This window comes from Haliotis asinina, chromosome 9 (assembly GCF_037392515.1).
Source record: "Haliotis asinina isolate JCU_RB_2024 chromosome 9, JCU_Hal_asi_v2, whole genome shotgun sequence".
NCBI lineage: Eukaryota > Metazoa > Mollusca > Gastropoda > Lepetellida > Haliotidae > Haliotis > Haliotis asinina.
In genome coordinates, this window is record NC_090288.1 from 42917212 (window position 1) to 42940436 (window position 23225).

The window sequence follows — 23225 nt, forward strand, 5'->3', positions numbered from 1 at the left end:
ATCCTGCAATCAGTCTTCTGGCCATGAACTTTTCTTAAATAGACAACTACTTTACTTAATGGCACAGATACACCTTCACATTTTTCATTTTTCACCTCCAGATTTGGGCCAGCTGGGCATTGAGTTACTTCAGGATAAGTGAGTAATGTGGTTTTGAACAGAATTTCATAGTGTGGTTTCTAAATGTAGAATGTTGTAGGACTGTGGTCCACAATGGGCATGGAGTTGACGCTGTTGGCATGGTGCTGATGCTATGGGCACAGTGCTGATGCTGTAGATCACAACAGGGACATGGAGGTGACCCTACAACCAGTGCAACCTATAGCAACTTTCACCACACGGCCACCCACCCCCTCTTAATCAATGAAGAAGGCCACTAACTATGTGTATGACAGATGGATTCAGGCTTGTCAAGGAGGTAGTGAATATGCCAGCTGGTTCTGAAAAGGGAGACCTCACTCTAACACCAAACAAATAATACCACCACTGTTATGTGATCCACATCTTGGGCATGAAGACCATTCTCGGAGGGATGTCACTGTGTGAACTCGTCACCAGGACTGTTTCATTCGATCATTTCTATATTTCCACGACGTCTGTGTCCACCTAAATGGATGTACATGTAAATGAATAATGCATGTCTGTGAGTTCCTCCCTAACTAATATTGATTGGATATGTGCTTCAGCCAATTCATGAATTGCTGTCAAATTCAATTGTACTAAAACAGCCAAGGCAGTTTGCTCATTCATTGTGCGTCATAGACAAATACAAGAAATCATATCAGAGGAGTATAAATTAGTTTAACGCCTACTTGGTCAATGCAAAGAATGTAAAGATTTATCTAAACCAACTCTTTACAAATGGCCGCTTGCTGACCCGAAATCTACGGTCTGCACTAAGTCTGTCCAAACATGGACGGAGTATTGTTTTTGTGGATGTCCACGTTCTTGTTGACACCATGGGTCCTTCCATGATAGCCTCAGCATATTGTGTACAGACCAGTGTGTCAAATTACTGTCCATTGCTTGAGTTGACCATGTCAACACTGCGGACATGACATGTGGCCATGGCTGGCCGATTGACACATTTCGTAAACAAATTGGCATTGTCAAGATGGCCATCTTCTCAAATTCACACTTGCGCACCAACAGCTGATGACCGGATGTGGATTATCCAATAACTCTATTGACTTTAAAGTGAACTGAAGATCAAATAAATTGACTGGCATCCTATCACTGAACAGGGTTCTGAAATTATTCGTTAATTCCACAAAATCTCAAGAATGCATTGATAGCAGTTTCACATCACTTTGGTCTCTTGTACTTACTTAAAAATTTTACAGTCTCAAATCAACAGCACGACTGCATTCCCACAGACGAGATAAGATAAGATAATTTATGAGACTACATTTAAGTAATCATAAACTCAAAATTTAAACTGGAAGATATACAAAACCTGCAATCCCACTAGAACATCGTCTATGTGAAACATGCAATGTTTTAAAAGATGACCAACACTATATAATATCCTGTTCTAAGTAAAGGAAAGAAAGGGAATCACTTCTACAAACATTGCTTTTTCATAATCAAAACTTTGCTACACTTCCAAGAATTTCTTCAAACAGAAATCCTGAAACTATTTCTAAAATATGTCATGATATTTACAATTTCAAATGAATCCCATATATTGCCTCATGTTTGCTTCCATTTGACTATACTGCATATGATAAACTGTTGTAATGTATATCATTTATGTATCTGAATTTCTATATTTCTGTAACTACCGTAACATTCATATTTGTAGTTTATAGAATATTGCTACTGTTTCTTGACAGAATGATACACAATAAATACATATCTAAGATAAGATAAGATAAGATAAGATAAGATAAGATAAGATAAGATAAGATAAGATAAGATAAGATAAGATTCCATGGAGAAACAGTGGCAACATTCCACAAACCACTAAAACGAGTTCTTTACTTTCCTGATGAGAATGTACAATGAGTTCATGAATTCTAGGGAATGACATCTTTAATCTTATGTCAACCAAACCATTTGCACATAAGGGCCTTGACCACCAGTCAGCTCATACCCACATAATCTTTAAATCCCAAGGCACATTAACATATTTGTCCTTGCCACCAAAAGTCAGCACCATCCCACAATAATCTCCAGACTCAAAGACACACTGATGTATTTGTCCCGTGAAGCTGGGTGTGAGACCTGACCACCAGCACAGACTTGCTGGCCTCCTTGTTTTAAGACCACAGATTCCTCGAAGGTCAGTGATAAGCTCCTCACACTGACCTTTGACCTTCAGGCTGGTGGAAGAACATCATGTGAAGTTTTCAGGGGGGAATGGTTTTTATTGCTGTTGCTTAACAGTGCACACAACACTTTTACAGCAATATGGTGGTGCAAAGTAACAGACTCTTAACCAGGCAGTTCAGTGACAACGTTAAGGCAATAATGTTTGATGCTAACAACAATAGCAATTTTTATCAAGCAACATGCTGAAATCAGAAATCAATGTTTGGTGTTGAAATGGGGTGCATCTGCTTCAAAGATCAGCCATATGAAACCAAACACAACTTCAGCAGCTCTGTACGAATGTGGGTGTCTTCTGGGTCATGGATGTCTCTACAACCTCATTTATCTCCTGTACTTTCATAAAAACAAAAACCAACATTTCACACTTGAAAAAGTAAAGCTCTAACTGCCTTCTCGCTGAAATGTAATTTTCAAACACAGCACTAGTGCTATTCATCAACTAAAAACAATCTAACTCGCATGCAGCACTCCAAGGTGAACACAGTTGGAACATAATGTCAACATTATTACCATTGGGAAACATTTACAGCAAAGTTAATTTCAAATTTCGGCTACTTTTTTCACCAACTGGGCGATTAAGCCATCAGACTGAGAGATAAACACAGGAACAGCATTCACCTGTCACGATGCCTCAGACCACTAAAATGTCCATAGCCAGCTAATGAAGGCATTTCCAACAGACACCTACATTAAGCTCATCTCTTAATTACCCAACACACTCTACCTAATGAACAGTTGTCCTGATAACACAGTATCGCTACACTAAATACAGAACTTCTCCTCACTGAACCAAAACCTAAGTCTTATCAAATATGGAACAGAATATGTCCCAAAACATGTTAGACTCAGAAAACTATACAGCACTGGAAATCTGACCGAACTTGTGTGCAAAGAATGAAATCTACGGCAAGACGTAAGTAAAAGTAGTTGAAAAAAGTCTGCGAGTTCCGTGTTAAACATCATAACGAGCCTGCTAGTTCCGTGTCAGATGCATACGCTTTAAAGCCAAAAACATACAATAAATTCTCTCAGCACAGCTAATCAATATGGAAATAGAGAAACTTTCTGCAAACATAAAACTAGGATCATTTTTCAAATGGTAACAATAATTTAGTGATGTGTTATTTTCTCTTTGTCTGGTTGTCATGGAAACCAGACAAACTTGCAAGCTCTTGAAACACACTGGGCTTGAAAGCGACAAGTGCTCAGTATCATCAGCTCTCAAATCACTTACTTAAGCTCATTACAGACACCGAACATGTTTGAATCTCAACTTGGGTGATCGGAGGCATCCACTCTGCACAATATTGATGATAAACTCGCACACACATCACCACAGGCCCATTATAGCCAATACACGTGTCTGGCCATTTTCTCATAAATATTTCATCCTGTGACCCTTTCTTTTTCTCTGCATACCAAGAATTCTTTTTACAGTAAGACAGTTTGGGGTAATAAAATTTGAAACATAAAAACCTGCAATGCACGTCCATATCAGGTTCAATCTCGTCAATGATGTTCATTTCACACGGGTTGCACTTTATCGAGTCATTAACATCTGCGTCTAGAGGAGAGGCTTTTTATCCCCCAAAATATATCTGGGGAGTGTTTCCAACCCAATCAACATGTTCTTGATGGGGCGACATTTTGACAGAGATTAGCTTCTGACTACAAATAATTGGCCTCCTGGTCCACCTCTGTGTCACTGCTTGGGGTATATTATTATGATAATGAAGTCGGCTACTAGTTGATGTTGTATATTTTGACATTTCCTTGCCACTGTAAGGCAACCGACATGCTGTTGACATTTCCATGGCTAGACTAGTACTCTCATCAATATTAATAACATTAACCCATTCACCGGTGGTGTCATACTATCTTAATTGAGAATCACTGATGGGAAGGTGATCGTTGGTCATATAGTTGTGTATAGTTGAGACATAAAAAAGCAAACATCCCCACCCCCACCCTAAAAAGTCATGACACAAGATGAGAAACACCCTTTCCTCTTATGAAGAAAGTACTAAGGTAAATATCCCCCAGTGTAAAGCACATCTAAATTTTGTCTTTCTTCAAGACTAATTGGTGGTTAAAGGGTTAACAGATTCCATTCAAAGAATACAAAATACCTCATAAATCTGATTCATTTTTTCTCAAAGGACATCTCAAGTGCTGGTGTCATATTTCATGCAACTTCCTTGAATGAGCAATGCATCGAGAAATAGTAAACCTCCATGAATGAAGACATACGCTATCGACTGACTGCACACAGGATTCACACATCGGTGCAACGTGACAGATGAGAAAACATTCAACAATTTCAAAATTAAATGCACAAACTTTGATCATTGAGTGTGACGTCTCATGAAGGTGCTGTGTTTTTTTCTCTGCACATTATTCATGGCAATAATGACACAAAATGCAGAATATCCTAAACATTAAACACATCACTCACTTCACAGGATTTCAAAAACAAGACAAGAGCCAATGAGATGTTACTTAAACAATTCAATTCCCTTAGCCCCCTCACTAATCAAAGAAACTGTGCTGAAAAATCATTCCTGAAAAACAAACTAATGCAAGTTGTCCAAGCATGTTGGAAATTTAAACCTAATTTTATCAATAGTGATTTCTCCATTACATAATCTATTTCATCCTTTGATGTCTTCAACATCAATCTTTGAAAACATCAAAAAACCCACAAATATTACCAAACGAAACAATTAGCAGTAAAAAGACAGTTCAAGTTGTTATTCTTCAGAGAGATTCATTTAAATGGCACAACTGAAGACTAGTTTTATTAATGGTGGAGATTTTCCTTCAATGACATATCCCTCTCAAGAACACATGAGTTCCTTCATGGCCGAATTCTGAGGCACGGTCAGCCATGACATTTCATTAGAGGCTTGCTGTTTGTGTACCGCCAATAAAGATAAATTTCTCAATGTAAAAGATAAATTTCTCAATGTAAAAGATAAATTTCTCAATGTAAAAGATAAATTTCTCAATGTAAAAGATAAATTTCTCAATGTAAAAGATAAATTTTCTGGCAAACACTTAGGGCTTTCAAGATAAGAGTGGGGCCAAGTGCTAGCGTGAAACAACACAGTCTTATGTATAGCCCCTAGGGAATGGGGTTTATGATGGTATGAGGTTTTGTAGAGATGTTCAATTGGCTTAATTTACACAGTTAGAGTGCCATTGTGCCTTGCTCTTTCATGGTAGCTCTAGCTTTTAATGGACACTTGGCTGTATTTACATGATTTTGGTTACTTATGCTGTATGAGTGATGTTTTGCAGCCTGGACCCAGATCTTGGATTGAGCATCCAATGGTCAGAAGAGATGCTGTTGCTGGCAAATATTTGTGAACAGAAGTAGTCCTCCTGATGACTATCACGATCCTGCCATGACAGCGCAATAATGGCCTCGATGACCTCATGGGCAGTTGTTGTCATCTTTCCACAAAAGAGCATTTAGCCATCAGAGCTGAATAGTTGAAACATTCATAACAGCAGAAAAGAGAAGGAAAGATATATTTGATAAGAAATGAACCTGAGAAGCTTAAGCCTTTCTTAACCCTGACCTTGTCGACGTCTGAGAGAGAGGGCGGCACAAGTTCACTATGAAAATGTTTATTTCATTGATTGGAAACTTTAACTGATTACAGGACAATAGTGTCCATGAATCCCTGAAAGATGGAATGAAACAGCAATCAAATTTCTGTCTTTCATCCACCGTACATTGCAAGCAGTCTTGTAAGGTGATGATTTTCAATCCTGGAGACTTGAAACTTTCTTTTGATATTAAAATGATGAGTCTGGAGCTTTTACCATTTTTCCTGACTGGGAAAAGAACATGTCCATCAAACATGATACACCCCATCTCAATTCAAGTCATTATCCCCTTTAAGAATCTAATGCTCAGGTTTTAATTCCGATCATGCGAGTTCGTATGGCTGAAGAAGAGATGGTAGGAAACCCTCTTGAGCTCAGACAACACGAGGAGGTGGGGGAGAGTCTGCGACACCATACAACCAGTAACGACAATCTGATGAGGACATAATTTTGGTAGAGGATAAGCCACTCTGCTAAACGTGATAAACACAGTGTCCAAATCTGTCCTAAGCTGATTTGGTAAACCATGCAACCCTTGGAATGACAGTTGGCCCCTACTCGTCCTTACCACGAAAACGCCAAGGAGGAAAATTACATTAGCAGAACGGCACATTCTGCATTCTGGAAGCAGCTGTGAATTTCCTTGATTTGCCTTGATTCACTTATAGTGAGAGAAGATGCACAAATTGAGGACCGGGCAAGATTACCTACATGGCAACATTTACTCCTCTACGTGTCTCAAAACTCTCTCCCCGCAAATTGTTGACCCCAACATTACTGAAAAGGAGATGTCCGATTGAGCAAACTAATGAAACGTGTATCGCTCACTCTGAGTTGATTTTACCGCTTGCTGACAGCGATAAGATCAACGGGAGAGTAACGGAAATCAATAAGAAATTTAATTCGGCACTCTACTCGGAACCAGGAAAGGATCACTGTGATATAATTCATTCATAACCGCCAACATCATAAACTATGTTCTTGGATTGCAACTGTCTGAAATTTCCATCCCTGGATCTGAAATGAGACCTCCTTCGTCAGCAGCCAAAGTGACTTATCCTCCTCTTCCTTGCTGGAGTCTACACCCAACTTGATAGGCCTACTGCTGACCTTGAGGTTGGCATTGATTTTGTAGCAGGAGATACAGTCAAAGCTTACAAATCATTAGTTGCCAAAAGAGAGGGGAATGGCTAAAGGCATTAAAATCCTACTCGCTGAAAAGTGCTACAGGTCTCTTCCATGTGATCTCTTCCCATTGATCTCGATTGATTTATCCTACTGCAGTCACCTCTAGTGTAAGACAGAACCAAGTGGTCTGTTACATCAGCCAATTGCTTTCCTCTTGTGCACCTTTTACTTGTTGATTCAAACCCTCCACAAGTGGTCACTCACAGACCCCGCTGTTGAGACTGTGCTTATCTTCACCTGGTTAATCTCAAAGAGAAAAACTACAGGGTCAACGAGGAAGCCATGTGGCTCCTGAAACTATCAACTTCATGTCAGTCGGTCTTTACAACACCAGTTAAAAATGTGTATGTTTACTGAACACCTTTTACCATGCACGGCTCAGCCAACCTCATCATAAAAACTTCATTAACGTTTTGTTTGAGTGTGATCACGAGACACAGTTTAATAACCTAATCTACCTGTGCCTGTTTGGAACATTCTTGCCACTTAATAAGGAAATTATCACTCCATGTTCTCTTATCTTCCAGTCAATGTTTTAGAAGCTACACTAAAGAATTCAACAGGAATAGCAAAGCATTCAAAGACTTTCCCATGAAACACAGCAACTGCACTTCCTTGATGAGCCCGGCCATGCGTGACTGGACACAATGTGCTAAAGTTGCCCACACTCTCAGTAGGAAGTCAGCCATGTTAAGTATTCCACATTTTTGTTGTTTTTGCTGCGAGTGTTCCGTTACAAAGCTTTTTGCTCCTTCATCGCATTATTAACTACAAGATATATTGGATCACACCATCAAAACAGAGTAAGTGCTTGACCAGATTTAAGGTCAAGGTCGGCTTTGTAGCTGTTAAAACAGGATCTATATCCAAGTTTGACATGAGCCTTCTAAACAAAACTTGCTGCTAATGAGACTTTGTAAAACACGTTTCAACTGGATTCCTTAATTTTTTGCATCAGACTAATTGCTTTTCTCACATCCTTTGATGAGTTTGATAATTTCTGTGCTTTGGCAGAATTTAGCACTGAAAAGCTCTTGAGTCACAAAAACCCACAGCATGAAGGCTTCTACTAGAATATCCCTTTTTTGGAGTGTAGGCATCAAATAATTAAATTTGTTCCAAATTGAGTTACAAAAGTGTTTCTGATTAAAGAAAAGAAGCTTTGAAATAGCATAAGACAATCAATTATCGATGAATCATTAGGCGAGACATGAAAACACTAACAGCTTGCCATTAAGGCCAGAATCAGCAAGTCTCAACAAAACATGACTTGGGTGAATTAACCATGCTCCAATGTTGGAAATGGTTCCCCTTTAATCAAACGCTATCGACCTGAAGATATCTGATTGAAATCAGAATAGTGATTTGCAATGATTTACTTCATGGCTAAAAATCGAATTTGAATAATTACTTAAGTATTGGCCGTGAAATTAAATTTCTTATCAACAGTCAGACCATACAGCCCTGCTTCACATCCCATTACATGATTGTCCTTGCTGATTAAATTCCCAAAATACTCAACATGAAAAGAACATCTTATATCATAACCGATAGATGTTGCTCACATGAAACCAAACTCATTTATGGCATGTCTGGTAGCCAAGCAGGAACAGGATTTAGATGTCATGGAACCAGATTTTATTTCAAAATGGCAACATGTCTTAAACTTATTCCTGGCATGTCCTCACTGGACACTGTTTGGAGTTTTCTAAAACTCTGCCATTGACCTTATTTCCTCACCAATGTTTATGCATCATCAGTTTGATAACACAGACAAAATGACTTGCAGGATGACCACCCCATCATGAGCTAGTCATGAGGCATATCTTGTTCTATGCACTGTCAACATAACAACCAGCTATTCCTGGAAAAAATACAACCAAGTCAAAAATCAGGGATGCCTTGTCAGGAACAATTTCTCTGCAACACAGACATCGATACAGTCCTACAATATACCTCAACATCAAACATGATATACCTAACATCCTCGCTCAACATTTACGATGATGAAAGGAAGCTATTAGTGAAAGCTGAGATGAGGAAACAACACCCTTGAAGCAAAATTGAAAATAATTTGTCATCTTTGCCAACCTGACATGGAAAAATGATGGTCTCACACGACTGTAAACAATGGCTGCTGTTTCACAAAGCATAGCGGTCTTTACCTTTGAGACAGCTTAGATACATTTGTTAAGTCTGGACTGTTTGTGTCTGTGATAATCAAATTTGTAATCATCTTCTTAATCTGATCCTCTCGTTACGGGGGGCCGTTCGATAAGGCCAGATCAAGTGGCTACGACTCAGAGAGACTTCAATGGGGATATTGGCCATCTCAATGCAATGAGCATAGGCTGAGTCAGTCATCATAAGCAAGAAGGTCGTCTGACGTGACCAATCACCTCTATATTGCTTGTCTCACGATTTACGGCCCCCTGTCCTTTGCTATTGCTTCAGTTCCTACAAATTAAGGTTTATCTTTATCTGCTTGCATTGTGAACTTGGATAATAGGTTGAGAACAAAGTTACAATTTCTAGTTGACATTTGTGAACGGTTGCTTCAGAAAAGTAATCCGTATATCGCTGCTTTAACTCAATCTGTTATGAAGCAAAGTAATCCGTATATCGCTGCTTTAACTCAATCTGTTATCATGTACCGACGAACTGTGCAACACGTCTAGAAGCACTATTCTGAAGACAGATTGCTCATCAAATACTGGTGAAACACTCTATATATATATATATAGCGGCAAGGAGTGGCATCCCTGTTGGTTGGACTTATCCATAAAATGTCAAAAAGTAAGAAAGTATTTATAGAACCTGCAAACTGATGCATATGTCAAACTTTCACTTTAATTGTGATGTAATGTATAGTCTGGTCTCAAGTCTTCTTCTCTGGGTCCATCAGTAATATCCATCTTGTTTTCTTCCCGTAATGGCATACACAAGACATATCAAGAAAACAGACAGTTTAAGCACAGTACAGGCTGATTTCTCCATATGTACAAAAAAATGTTGATTTGCAAAAAAATACAGAAAATACAGAGGAAGACTTGAGGTTTAGGAATGTTGTCAGTAGCTAGGACTATCAGGGTTAGAATATTTTGTTTCAGAAAGGATGGAACATATTTCTGTCATGTAGTGTGTTTGAAAAAAGTGAACACTTACCCTTTTCTCCGTCATGACGTAAAGATGAAGCTTCTGATCATCCATGCGGATATCTGCGTTGACTCTACTTCCTTCCTGTACAGTGATGTTGTCGTACACCGATGCTACCTTCCTATTCTCTATAGTCACCTGGAATGTAGCAACACCAGTGGTCATTTCCCGTCCAAATAGCAGAAACTGCATCAAGAGGGGATCCAGTTTGAAGCTAGCTATGTGTGAGAGGAAATTCCAAAGTGATCCTTTCTGCAGACATTCAAACAGCTTTGTAGAAGGTGCTGGCAAACCAAGGATTAACACTGGATTCAAACTCAGGACCTTTTCATCCTGGCGGATAAGAAATTCTGTAGGTCAGTTGCAATGAATTTGAGCACTGACCCAGTAAGCTACTTAACCTTAACTAGACAAAATTTATGAACAACATGCCTCAAAACTGAAATGATAAAAACAAGGAAGCAGAGAGCCAGTATGTTAAAGCAAACATATTTCGTATTTTATTCAAATATTAAGGGGTCATATCAAAAGTAGGAATACTACATATTGAGATCGAAATTGGCAATCAGCCACATAAGAAAGGATGTATAACGTAGCTCAATAACACCAAAAGAATTATCAAGGTTGTACCCTTGTGACTGCAAGCACTCATTTAGGAGCACTAACAGGGACCAACAGCCCTTACTGTCAGGTCATTTATACTCAAGCTATAATGGTCCTTAAAAAACAACTAGCTGACAACATCTGTAACACATTTCCCAAACTGGGAATGGAACTTTACAAAGTGTTAAAGGACTTGGATCAGTTAAAAGCGTTCAAAACTATTGCTGGCACATCTTCAGCTGTTGACAAATGAAACTTTAAGCAGCTAACTCGGTGATGACCTTTCCATCCTGATGAGAGGTATTTACTTAGACCTTTTCTCACCCAAGTGATTACTTATACAAGCATTCTTTTCAATATATTCATAATGGATGTGATTTAAGCATCCCCTGTGAGTGCTGGAAATATGAGTGGCGAGGTAACATGTACTTGCATCAAATCAGATTTCGGAATTGGATCAGCCAGCCATACAACTCTTCAGTGTACATACGATGAAGCTTCTAGTGCAGAAATTCCATACCATTTCACTCAAAACCATTAAGTGTAGGAGACAATTTGTACAAGCACTCCAGCTTTGTCAAAAGAACAAAGCCCGATTTAAAATGTCCTTTTCTGGCAAAAATCAATAGTTTACATCTCAATTTTCAAAGATCCTGGGCAAAGAGTTTTAGCGGTATTTGAGCCCTGGTATTCCCAAGGGACATGTAAAGTGTAGGAATTGATGTCCTGTAAGTATGTGTACAGCATCACCTTGAACATAACCTACATCACACAGTCTGCTGACATACACGGCAAGGACTCTAAACGACTGGAACAGATATACGGCATTCATAGCCATCTCAAATTACATTAAATTCAAATCAGTTTCATATAAAATAGTGACATTCTTCCCACTGAAACCCCATCTGAATGCTAAATTCATGGTATTTTTTTCTTCAAAAATTGTGTATTTGATCCTACGATGTGGTGCTGAGTTCAAAAGATCCTAAACAAATCAATTTTGCACATACAAAAGATTAAAAGTACTTTTTTCTGATTGCTAAATGGAACTTGAAAGTTGTAAATTGATCAAGGCAAGAAAAGAAAGTTTGCATTTTTATGCATCCAAAAAACAAACCTTAATTATATTTCCTCTACTCGTCCCCACGAATGCTACAGTGTAATCGTGGGTTATGGCGACAGTAATGGCCGTCACATTCGTATGTGAGCCAAATCTCAGAGCAGCATCTGCAGTGATCGGTTTGTTGCCATCGATGGGGTTGTTGATGTCGTGTTCACCGCAGTAGTCATCAGTAATGTTGAAATTCTGCAATTACAAAAATACATGTCAAAATTGCTTCATTTCTGAGTTTTCTTAACATCTAAACCAACCACGATATTACTGACTCAGCTATTTCTTTCATTCTTCAACATAATACTACATTTCTTCTCCACATGGAGTAAGATTGTGAGTCAGATGCTCCTGGTTCCATGGTTCCAGTATCACTATGCCTGTATGTCGACTGAGCTTGGAACAGACAAATCATTGTTTGAAAGTGTGAAGAATGAGACACACCATGGTCATCTAGTGTCGTGAGTGAGTGAGTGAATGAGTGAGTTTAGTTTTACGCCGCACTCAGTAATATTCCAGCTATATGGCAGTGGTCTGTCAATAATCGAGTCTTGACCAGATTATCCAGTGATCAACAACATAGCATCGATCTGCGCAAATGGGAACCGATGACGTGTGTCAACAAAGTCAGCGAGCCTGGCCACCTGATCCTGTTAGTTGCCTCTTACGACAAGCATAGTCACCTTTTATGGCAAGCATAGGTTGCTGAAGGCCTATTCTACCCCAAGACCTTCACGGGTCTCTAGAGTCTAGATGTGGTTATTACTCATTGCAAACTTTTGACAATCAAAGAAGATTCTGGAAATGATGTCGGTGAGTGAGAGAGTGAGTGAGTGAGTGAGTGAGCATGCATTCAATACTTGATCTTTTCAAATGACAGAAACAAAGAATATCATGAAAAAAATAACACCAATGTGGAAGTACCTAACATTATAAGCAAAAACCTCCCCTTATCCTGAAATTTCCTAAAAGATCCAAATCCCTAAAGCCAACTTTAACCTTAATATTAACTAAATAAAATTTCTTCAGGTCCATAGCAAAATACTATCCTGAGCTGTAGCCTTAACTTTCACACAACATGACATTCAAAAACCAACAGAATACATCTGGCTAACAAATTAAAAAACTAACGTCAAAATACCATCATAATGCTCTATTTGATACACTATTGTCATTACTGCATCTTAAAAAAGGATTAATAGAACAATAACATGACCACTGACTGTTTGTTATCATAATAACTTTGACCTCCTGAGGCTATACACTGATATCAATGATCTGTTGACTGGTACAAACATTATTATCTGTGCAGCCACTGAGTGAGAGTACAGAGAGATTGATACACATTTGCTGTGGTGAGTGGTCATCCTGTCACCACCAATTGCAATGTACTGGAGGGAAGCAGGGAAACCTGGTTTCCCCAGGCAATTCTGTGTAATCAATTGTTACAATTGGCATCCGAAGGCGTAGCACGATCTTTGTTTAATAAATTGTTTTTCAATTCATAGATCACATACTGCATGTGTCGAGCTTGCTAAAAGCGTACCAACTCAAATACCGTGATTGATTTTCATTGGCTAAGAGCAATAGTTCCTCATGTTCATTGATTCCGAATAAAAGGAAAGGCCAGCGATTGATCAGTTGTCATTAACTCTGCCATTGTCCTAGGTATCACTCGCGGCCAGGTGACATGCGTCACAGGATGCCTACCAGGGCCCCTCTTCCTACCAACTTCCTGTGCCAGCCCTAATTTCCTGTCCAACCCTAACCGTGCACCAGTAGCACCCTCAATACCCGTCCAAACTGCAGCACACAACATTCCCAATCACTATTTCAGCAACACATTCAGGGTCACATCAAAAAGTGTGAGTGTTGATACAAAGTAGTAGACTCAGGTTACTAGGTGAAATAGGATTGATCAGTTTTTCCCCTACAAGGCAGGGAAAAAATGATCAAAGTTAACCGATACAGTGGTAGAATGTTCTGGCCATGAGTGATTTCGTTATCAGAACCTGAAGTAATTCTATAGAAAATCGACTGCCATTTAGAGGACATTGAGAGATCTTGAAAGCAAAGCTGGTGTGGGGTTTACTTTCCATTTATTTCCAATTGACAAGCTCAGATTCTCATGTAATATTTAAGAGGTTATAAAATGTGCAGAAGAATTAATCTGAAAATGAACAACTGTCAACAAAGGTTTCCTGTTCAAATCTGAAGAGCTGCAATTGACTTGCTAAATATTTCTCTTTGTACATCTCCCTTGAATAATGCTGCAATATTTGGTGCCATTATACACAAGTCTTATCAGAAACGTTCACTTACATATCTATCAAAAGAGTATAAATAATAGATCTGGCATGAATATTTCTGTCCAAAAGCCTTTCAAAGTTTCAGTTCAAAAGATATTACTTTAACCTTTTTCTCTTCTTTATTCCAGAATTCAACAGTATTTTCACCTTTGCTGCTATCTCCTCCAATAGGCAAGTCATCAATGTCTGTGTTTTCTTCGTAATTGCAAAAAGTATTGGTCCTTCATCACAGCTGTTTTCAGTTTTCATATTACTGCCATATTACTGCCATTGTTAACAATCTTTTTGTCATATTTAATAGTGATAAGAAACGTCCATAAATAAATTTTGTTGTGATGTGAATACCTTTGTTGTTTTTTGTTTTCCATTGTTACAGTGGCTGTCAGTGAGCATTATCAACACTTCTGTCATAATTATTTAAACGATCTCATCAGTGTTAGCAACATTGTAATATTCCACATTGTTCACAACTGTAATTGCTCTCACTGTTCCTACTGACATCAATGTCATCAGTAATAATCCACATTAATGTCACCATTGGCAACGCATTCAATTTCACAAGTGAAAAAATACCCTGTAGCAGACGGTCATTTTATGAGTTATAAACTTAATGGATCGCGTTTACCTCATCCCTAATCTACCAGCATAGATAATCCACACTGCTCACATTTCACGCTGGCGATGAGTTGATATACAAGACTTTCTTAACTAACTACATCTGATGCCTTTTCCATCTGCTCAATCTCATCCCTAAGGGTTGTAAACAGGCACAGAAATAAGATATGAAATGTGGCAGACAGTCTGTAATAAAATGTCTCAATTTTAAAGTGAAAAGGTTAAAGTCTCGCAAAGTAATTAGTTATGCATGGACATTGTGTTGAGAACAATTATAAAGCCAATGTTTGTTGTTGTTCAGCTGAGGAATGACAAATTACGTCCACGCTTACGGCTGCAACACTTCAAGCTTTTCTCACTTTCACGACTGTTCCAACAACATCAGATAAAATATTAATGGGTATTTTCTTCTTACGACTGTCAACTCTGTGAGGCCTTGAACCAAAGTGTTTTCTCAACGTAACACATCTTGGAGCTAGCACTTGTTAATCGTGATATTGTGATTATTGTCTGGAAACCACGAACAATTACATATTTTATTCATGTTTTTTCCCAGCTAATGCTAAGATATTTTGGTCTACTGACTGCCAAGGTAGATCCAGCACATTTTTATTGAGAAATACACAAAATCCTTTTGGAGAACGTGTCAATACCATCATTTTCAAGATGAAAGGTGACAGCGTGAAATGAAATGCATCGTCTTGCTACCTATCACTTGTGGGCCACTGAAAGAAAACTCCTTCTATACCAGTTAATTTCCCTGGTGTTGTAAGAATACCCCCTTCAATTTCCATACAAAGTCTATATAATCAATTCCAAATGGAAAAAAGCGAACCTAATTTGCTATGTTGAGACAGACCTGAGTTTGAATAATAGCATTTTGTTGTGGTCGCCAGAATGGTGGGGAACAGTGCAAATTTCTGAATATAATACCAAGCCTCTTTCGTGCAGAACAAATGACTGTTTTCATCTTTTTGCAAAGGAATATTTTTCCAATTAAAGCTTAAGAAGCCTCCTTCAATGTCATGATAAACAGAATATAACAATCAGCTAACTTTAGGCTATTAAACTTGGAATAATGCCTATAAATCTCAAAAGTATTTAATGCATTTAGAAATTGTGTTATAAAATATTTTAAGCTCTTGTTTGCAACAAGTTAAGAAGGCTGGATCCAGAATAAGAGATTATTAGCTACTGAGAGCATTTCTTGTCCAAAAAGTACCCAAACTATTTTTTATATGGTCTGTTTTCAGTAACACTTAATCAAGCACATTGATCGAAAGAATAGGGGATGGGAATAGATCTTTATTCAATACTGAAAACCTGCACTCAACAACTTGAATCAATAATAGGCCTCAAAATGGAAGATTTCATTCAATTTAAATTGATTATTTAAGAAAGTTGTATTGATGTGCAACTTGTGGAAGAAAAACAATTCGACTAACTCTGAATTGAAAGGTGTTTACGAGGCGCTGCTGTTACTGTCGAGAGATAGTGTCATCATGGTAGCTGTATCATTATTTCCCAATTTCTCAAATCCACAACATCCACAATGATAGATCTGTGCATGGAAAATCCAAGAGCACAAAGATATTAGTTAGGGTACTACAAGTTGATATAAACCACATCTCTTTGGTAATTGAGTGTTACTACACTACAGAACCACCGACCATCGTGAACTGATTTGACTATTCCTCACAACCATAGACGCTATTGGAAACCTTTGAAAGTCAGTGGGTGAACAGAGATTTCACACTGTATGAGGCAGTACTGCATTTCTTTCGGCAGTCTCCACTATACCAGCTCTGGAACAGAACCCAGACTGTTGGTAAAACTAGCAAACAGCTCAATTACAAAACTGACCATTGGACTCCTACCATGTAAATGAGATATTCACTGGTGATAAATATACTTACTCAGGGCTTACATATATTTATTTCTGCCCCTAACCCTGCATGAAATTTTGACCACTGCATCAGCAATATTTGCTAACTCATCAGTTTCAGAAAGCAGTGTTCTGGATACTAGTGCTTAAAAAAAACTTTTAAAAGACTTCTCCTTTACAGGACTGGTAGCTTGCCATTTCAAAACAAATTATAAACCACTTCTAGTTTCATAAATTCCTTAAACATGCTTTCTGTATGATAAATGTAAATCTTGCTTACATTTCCACCAAATTGACATTCCATGGATACATCTGGCTTCAGTTAATGTGACCCACAGAAATACTGCTCCACTTATGAAAGACCCTCTGCTCTGTAAATTCTTAAGAAGGTAAATATTTGACAATCTACTTTGACCTTTCTTTGATGATAAGGTCAGTCTTGACCCCTGTTGAGTCGAGTTGGATCAGGTTTCAAAGAGCAGACAGAATGTAGCCAAAACAGTCCAAAAGGAATGCTTCTTTCACAATCTGAGACAAGATGACTGCAAAGTTCCTGGGTCAACTCTGAACTAATCAGTGAGTGAGTGAGTATGAAAAAATGGGCTTCACACATTGCATCCATGTGGGGAATTGAACCCAGGTCCTCAGTGTCATGAGAGCACACTCTAACCACAAGGCTACCACCTCGCTTCACTCACGAACCATAAGGAAAATATGCTGAGTCAGTCATTCAATCTGTAGACACTGACATTATCAGTGATGTCTGTTGTCACACTATACATTTCTCTTTCTACTTATTTACATTTTCTAATACAGTGTTGATTACAGCTGGTGGACTTGCTTGGCTCATAAACTAGATAGGTTTTGAAAAAAATCAATGGAGACAGTGTGGCGCTTGACAAAAAAAGAAATCAGACACTCATATCAATCTAAAACAAGACTCACTTATCTCACGTAAACTGAATTCAAACTGAGCTTTGGATTTGTTGGGGAACATCTAAGTTGTGTCTGCCGCTGATGGCATGTGGTCTTGTGCATGGTGCACAGGTCACAATCAGTTAAAGTTAAGCAAGGTTGGGCTCATCCTCGATATCTCCAGGGTATACGTTCCGATAAGTCTCCACTATACCCTGGACGCATCTACGTCTCTGCCCGATAAATTTATTACCTCCCTTGACTGTCTTTTGATCCAGTCAGGTGTCTACGCTGGGAAGTTGGGCGAACCAATCACAACTCACTTTCGTTTTTTTAATTATCTAACCGATTATACTTGGCAACAGAAACCATGCAGAGGTTCTCTGGCAGAGGTAGAAGGCGTTCTTGCATATGTTGTTTTAAAGTTTCAGACCTGTCAATTTGTTTGTATGATTTCCCTAAAATCTGGGACCCACAGCGAGCAAACCTTTGCAGTTGCGACCGCTACCTTTGTTGACGCTGGCAAGATCAGATATAATGGCGGCCTAGCTGATTGGCTACTGTGAGAAGGCGGAGCCAGCAAATGGAGGTAACAAATTTATCGGGCAGAGCCGTAGATGCGTCCAGGGTATAGTGGAGACTTATCGGAACGTATACCCTGGAGATATCGAGGATGGGTTGGGCTGGAAGAGTCCTTGGATGGGTGATGTTTGTGACAGCTTGACTTGGACTTCTTGGAGTTCAGCCCTGCTCCATAACGAAACACATGTTGTATCACCTAAGGCATGTGAGTTTGTTCAAAACTGCCTCTATTCACCTAGCCAAAAATGGGTACCCGGTGAAATAAGTTGTGTGACTGTTTTTACTCGCCAGTGCCCAACAGTCAGCTTGGGTTATCTGGGGTAATACTGATAAAATGTTATGCTTTCAGCAGGACACCTAAGCCTGGAGAGGCACGTTTTAAACATTATCGTTATTATGAGTTACTGATGGCGTCTGCTTATGTCTTTTCAGCTTTCAGCTTCAGCAGAATAAGTGTCCATAACCACAGTTCCATAAAGTTTATCAATAATATGAACATGGTTCTGAACACTGGCTTGATTTACCAGTTTCTTGATCACTGCCACATATAATGACTGGCACAACAGACTACGGTGTAAAATGCAGAAACGCACTTAAAGGATTTCTTATTCTCACATCATTATTGCGAAAGTTAAAAATTTGTACCATTTTACTTGTCTGTTGAGCGAGTGCATAAATGTTATCAGAGAAACATCTCTGCAAAGGGATACAAAACTGAAAATAACATTTCGAAATTTGTTACAAGTCTAAATTAATTTCTTAAGATGACTGAGCTGAATGGGTTATTATTTGTTTTTTTTCCCCATATATTTAGAACTATAACATAAATAGTTAGTGCCTTTGATCCCTGTGGAGAATCTGTTCTCCTTGATAAAAAACTTTCTTGTTTTTTCACTTTGGAACCTTAACCTTGACTTAGTCAACAATAAAACAATGTGTTCTACAATGTGTTCCAACAAAATACAAAATTCTAAGTTTAGCATTAAGGGAAGAAGCGGAAATGAAACAAATGGACTCTAGGAGAAAGGATGAAAAAAATTAAAAGGTTTCATTGTCAGCCATGTTTCAAGGCTAGAGGAGTTGACAGCATTGCCTGTCGTGAGCGTACTTGGAATATTTACAGAGGTGAGTCTTTGACGTCTACGATCGGTAGCTGCATCTTTAACATTGATTACAACTCAAGTTTAACGCGAACTTGCTGTAAAAACAGATCAACATAACCAGGGAACAAATCCATAGGCAGCCACTGCTTAAAAAAACACAGGATTAATCACGAGATGTTCCCCAACGTAAAATACCTCTTTATGGAAATTCAGGAGAGAAGAGAAACACATCTACACTCAGTGAGGGCTTTCAGACGATCGATTTCTTCAATAGGTTATCACAAGATCCAGCCTTGTGCAATCTTGATCAGACTCAAGGAAACACAGAGATCTTCGACAGTTCATTGGAAAGATGGTAGTTTATCAGGTGCCGATCTTGGTGGAATGAAACACTGAAGCTCATGGCTAATCCAATGACAAATTTGACAGGGAAAGAGTTGCAGCCGGTGGCATGAGCCATGCTACACATATTCCAGTCACTATGATCTCTCATATTGAATGTAGAGCACATTATCTGGCTATAACTCTCAAAGAACAAACCATAGACTATTTCCATGCATGGAGAACAGCTTGACAGACATTCGGATTTGTCGACATGAATAAAACAAGTGCTGTCTAGATCATATTCAAATATCGAATCTGGAAAACATGGCAATGCTTCAGGACCAAATTTACCAGGTGAACACCATGTCCTGGACGTAAAAGAATAATTAAAGATAGACGAAGCTTAACAGTTAAACGTTTACCTGACAGATACAAGATACATTATATTTATTATGCAAAAGTTCCAGGTAGAAATTTTGACAATATTCCATAAACTACATAAATACTGACTATAATTTTGTCATTTTATCTTTTGGAGTGAGTGAGTGAGTGAGTGAGTGAGTGAGTGAGTGAGTGAGTGAGGTTCAACGCACTTTGTATTTCAGCAGTAATTCTACTGCATAAAAGCATGTCTGTTTGTCCTGAGAAGTCAGCCATACAGCACATGAACCTGTGTCAGTCAATAGTGAAAAATGTTTTCTATTTTGGTGTAAGCCACAAGCATTGCCCTGGTGTTGACAGAGCAGGGATCACAATCAGGGCAAATCTGCCATTCAGAAACTAACCATGTGTTATGAGATAGGACCATAAACTCCAAAATGTCAACCTGACTCCAAACATAGAAACTCTGACTGAAGATAAACATTTTATTCATTCCTACACATCTACATTCAAACTTCCTTCCAGACTTCATTACACAGAAAAACATATTGGTACAATCTCAATTTCATGCATATCCTGTTTCCCTGATTCAGCATTTTTTCCCACTTTTTCTCATTCATTTTCACTCGTTTCACTATGAATACTCAAACCTATGTAAACATTACAGATTTGGTCCTTTGCTTACATACAATAGACTTGATTGACAGTCCGATCTCAGTGACACCTTAACTATAACAAGCTTTCTTCCACATAATGAATATTTCATAACGCTCGGATGAGACGTACAAGGCAGCCAATCAATATCATGATCAGGCCTAAATGAGACGAAGAGTAAGTAATCAAAAATCGCTATATGCCTCACGTTTCAATTCAACTCGAGCTGTAAGCATTATGCCAAGGGGGTCAAATGACCTAGGACAGGCAGCTATGGTAAGTGTCAAAGGTCAGAGTGGAAAGTTGGCATATTGCTGTAATGAGATTGATATGCTGCTCGAGACAGATCATGAGTCTGTCCAATTACGTGGACTTACACAAGAGGATATCTGAAATCATCTTACATAGCTACTAGGAGGATGTAATTACATTTAGTTTCTAGTCGGCAGTTCTGTCTCAGGCAGTCATGTACAATGGGACAATAGAGACAGATACACTGGGGCTTAATACCACTTGCAACAGTATTTAGTTATATCATGTTTGCCAGCATCGTTGGAGAAAGACAAGAAAGGCTGAGGGCCTGATACAAGGTTTCAATACCACCACACCAGATCCTCACACAGCTAAGGGGCACAACTCTTAACGTTACTGCAGTGCATTACACTGTTGGACCATTCATACTGCTCAAACAAACATAATGTAAGATTTTTAATAAAGAAAACTACTTACCGCTTTAACACATGTTCCTGAACCAACAATATGGTCGGGTCCTGTGTTTCCAATGCCTTGGAAACATGACTGAATATTCTCTGTGAATGACTTATGTACCTCCCTCATAGGATAGACACACAGAGCTGTGTCAGCATTACTATCCCCCAGAGAAAACACTGCATACAAGACGTCTTCCACGGTGGGTATGTTTAGTCCCTGGGCCAGGTTCTTGCCTGCCTTACCAACATAGGCAGCACGCAGGATATTGTAGTGGGTCTGCTGGTGCATGCACTTCAGCTCTACTTCTGTGTACGAGTAAAATGCAGCATCGTTTTGACACACTCGGAATATTTTTGAGATAAAATTATCCAGTTGGGCTCCTTGTTTCTGGACTGTTAACATATAACTGAACTTGCCTGATCCAAATCCGTAAATATATCGAACAGGAAAAGTGTCACGTTGTTGCGACTCAATCTCGATTCTTGATTTTCGGAAGTTCTTGATTCCAAGTCGGAAGGTGTCCAAATTTCGACTGGCAAAAGCTGGCACCTGATCACGGTATACCTTAAGACCCTGAGTGGACCAGGTGGCGCTTACGTATAAAACTTCCTCCTGAATGCCGCCTGGCTCCTTGGCAGGTCCCGGAGCAATAAATGCGAAAGACGAAGCATTGATCATATTGGATACAATTGGGATATGCTGGATGTCATCCTTCTTCTTTATGTCATCAAGGTGGTACTTCTCGCAGTAGCCATGGTACAGGTTAAAGCAGGCTATCAGACGTTGGTGGGTGTAGTCAATTACCAAAATTTTGTTGAAAGCATCAGTTCTGGTTCTCTTCAATGAACACTTTGAGATATTTTCTGATATAAGAGGCGGACAATTTGGATTGTCTTCCTTCGGTCCTGTGGTTTCATTTGTCAGCTTATTAAGATCTTGATCAAGTTTGTATATCACGTTCACAGCCCCAATGTAGATTGTTTGGGTTTCCCTGTTCCAAACAAGGTGGTTGAAAACCTCGTTTCCCTCAAATCTGGCTACCTCATATCGGACTGCAGATAGTTCAACACACGGGCAAATGACACAAATAATTGTCACTGCCACAAGCACTCGCCAGGGGGTCATGGTTGTCCTTGACCTCTCACCATCTCATCTAAACCTGAAAATATAATAAAAATTCTTTAAGTTTTTCATTAACATTTATTAAAATCAGATTTCATATAAATACACATGAAGAATCTTGATGCCTTTGGCATGACAATAAGTTAGTGGGGACGGCTTGACACTGCTTGTATAAAGCTTGCTCTCATGGTGATACCAAGAATGGGCTTAACACATGGAACCAAGTGGGAATAAAACTATCAGTCTGATGTGAAACGTGAACACTTTAACAACTCAGCTATGAGTGTCTATGACGCAGATACTACAGAAATGCTAAATTAACTTCTGTCAGTATTGTCTCTCATTAGGGATTTACAAGGTGTCAAACAGTGACTTCAATCATCAGTGGGATAGGTATGAGATGCGTTGCTATTCCATCTATTTAAAAAAAGTTGTTTTCCTGTCTGTCCTTCCATCATTACACTGACAACACCTGCCTTCAAGAAATGCAACATCAGCGACCTCAGAACCATCGCATAAAAATCATCTCTTTTCACCCTTACCTCATCACCCCATACAAAAACATTTTGAACTACTTTCCCACAATGAGCAAGCACGCCGGCAAATGAAGCTTGAAG

The 23225-nt window shown here is 38.9% G+C and overlaps 1 protein-coding gene across 3 annotated transcripts in view; it reads right to left on the bottom strand.

Moving 5' to 3' along the window:
* LOC137296806 (plexin-A2-like) overlaps positions 1 to 23225 on the bottom strand; it is a 191219-nt gene that overhangs the window by 122483 nt on the left and 45511 nt on the right. For all 3 annotated transcript variants that reach the window (XM_067828668.1, XM_067828665.1, XM_067828666.1), the window contains exons 2-4: positions 21505 to 22645; positions 12014 to 12202; positions 10303 to 10431 (exon numbers count right to left, since the gene is read on the bottom strand). In XM_067828668.1, the coding sequence (XP_067684769.1) occupies positions 10303 to 10431; positions 12014 to 12202; positions 21505 to 22611 (1425 nt within the window). In that variant the 5' untranslated portion in view covers positions 22612 to 22645. The remainder of the gene's footprint in view (positions 1 to 10302; positions 10432 to 12013; positions 12203 to 21504; positions 22646 to 23225) is intronic.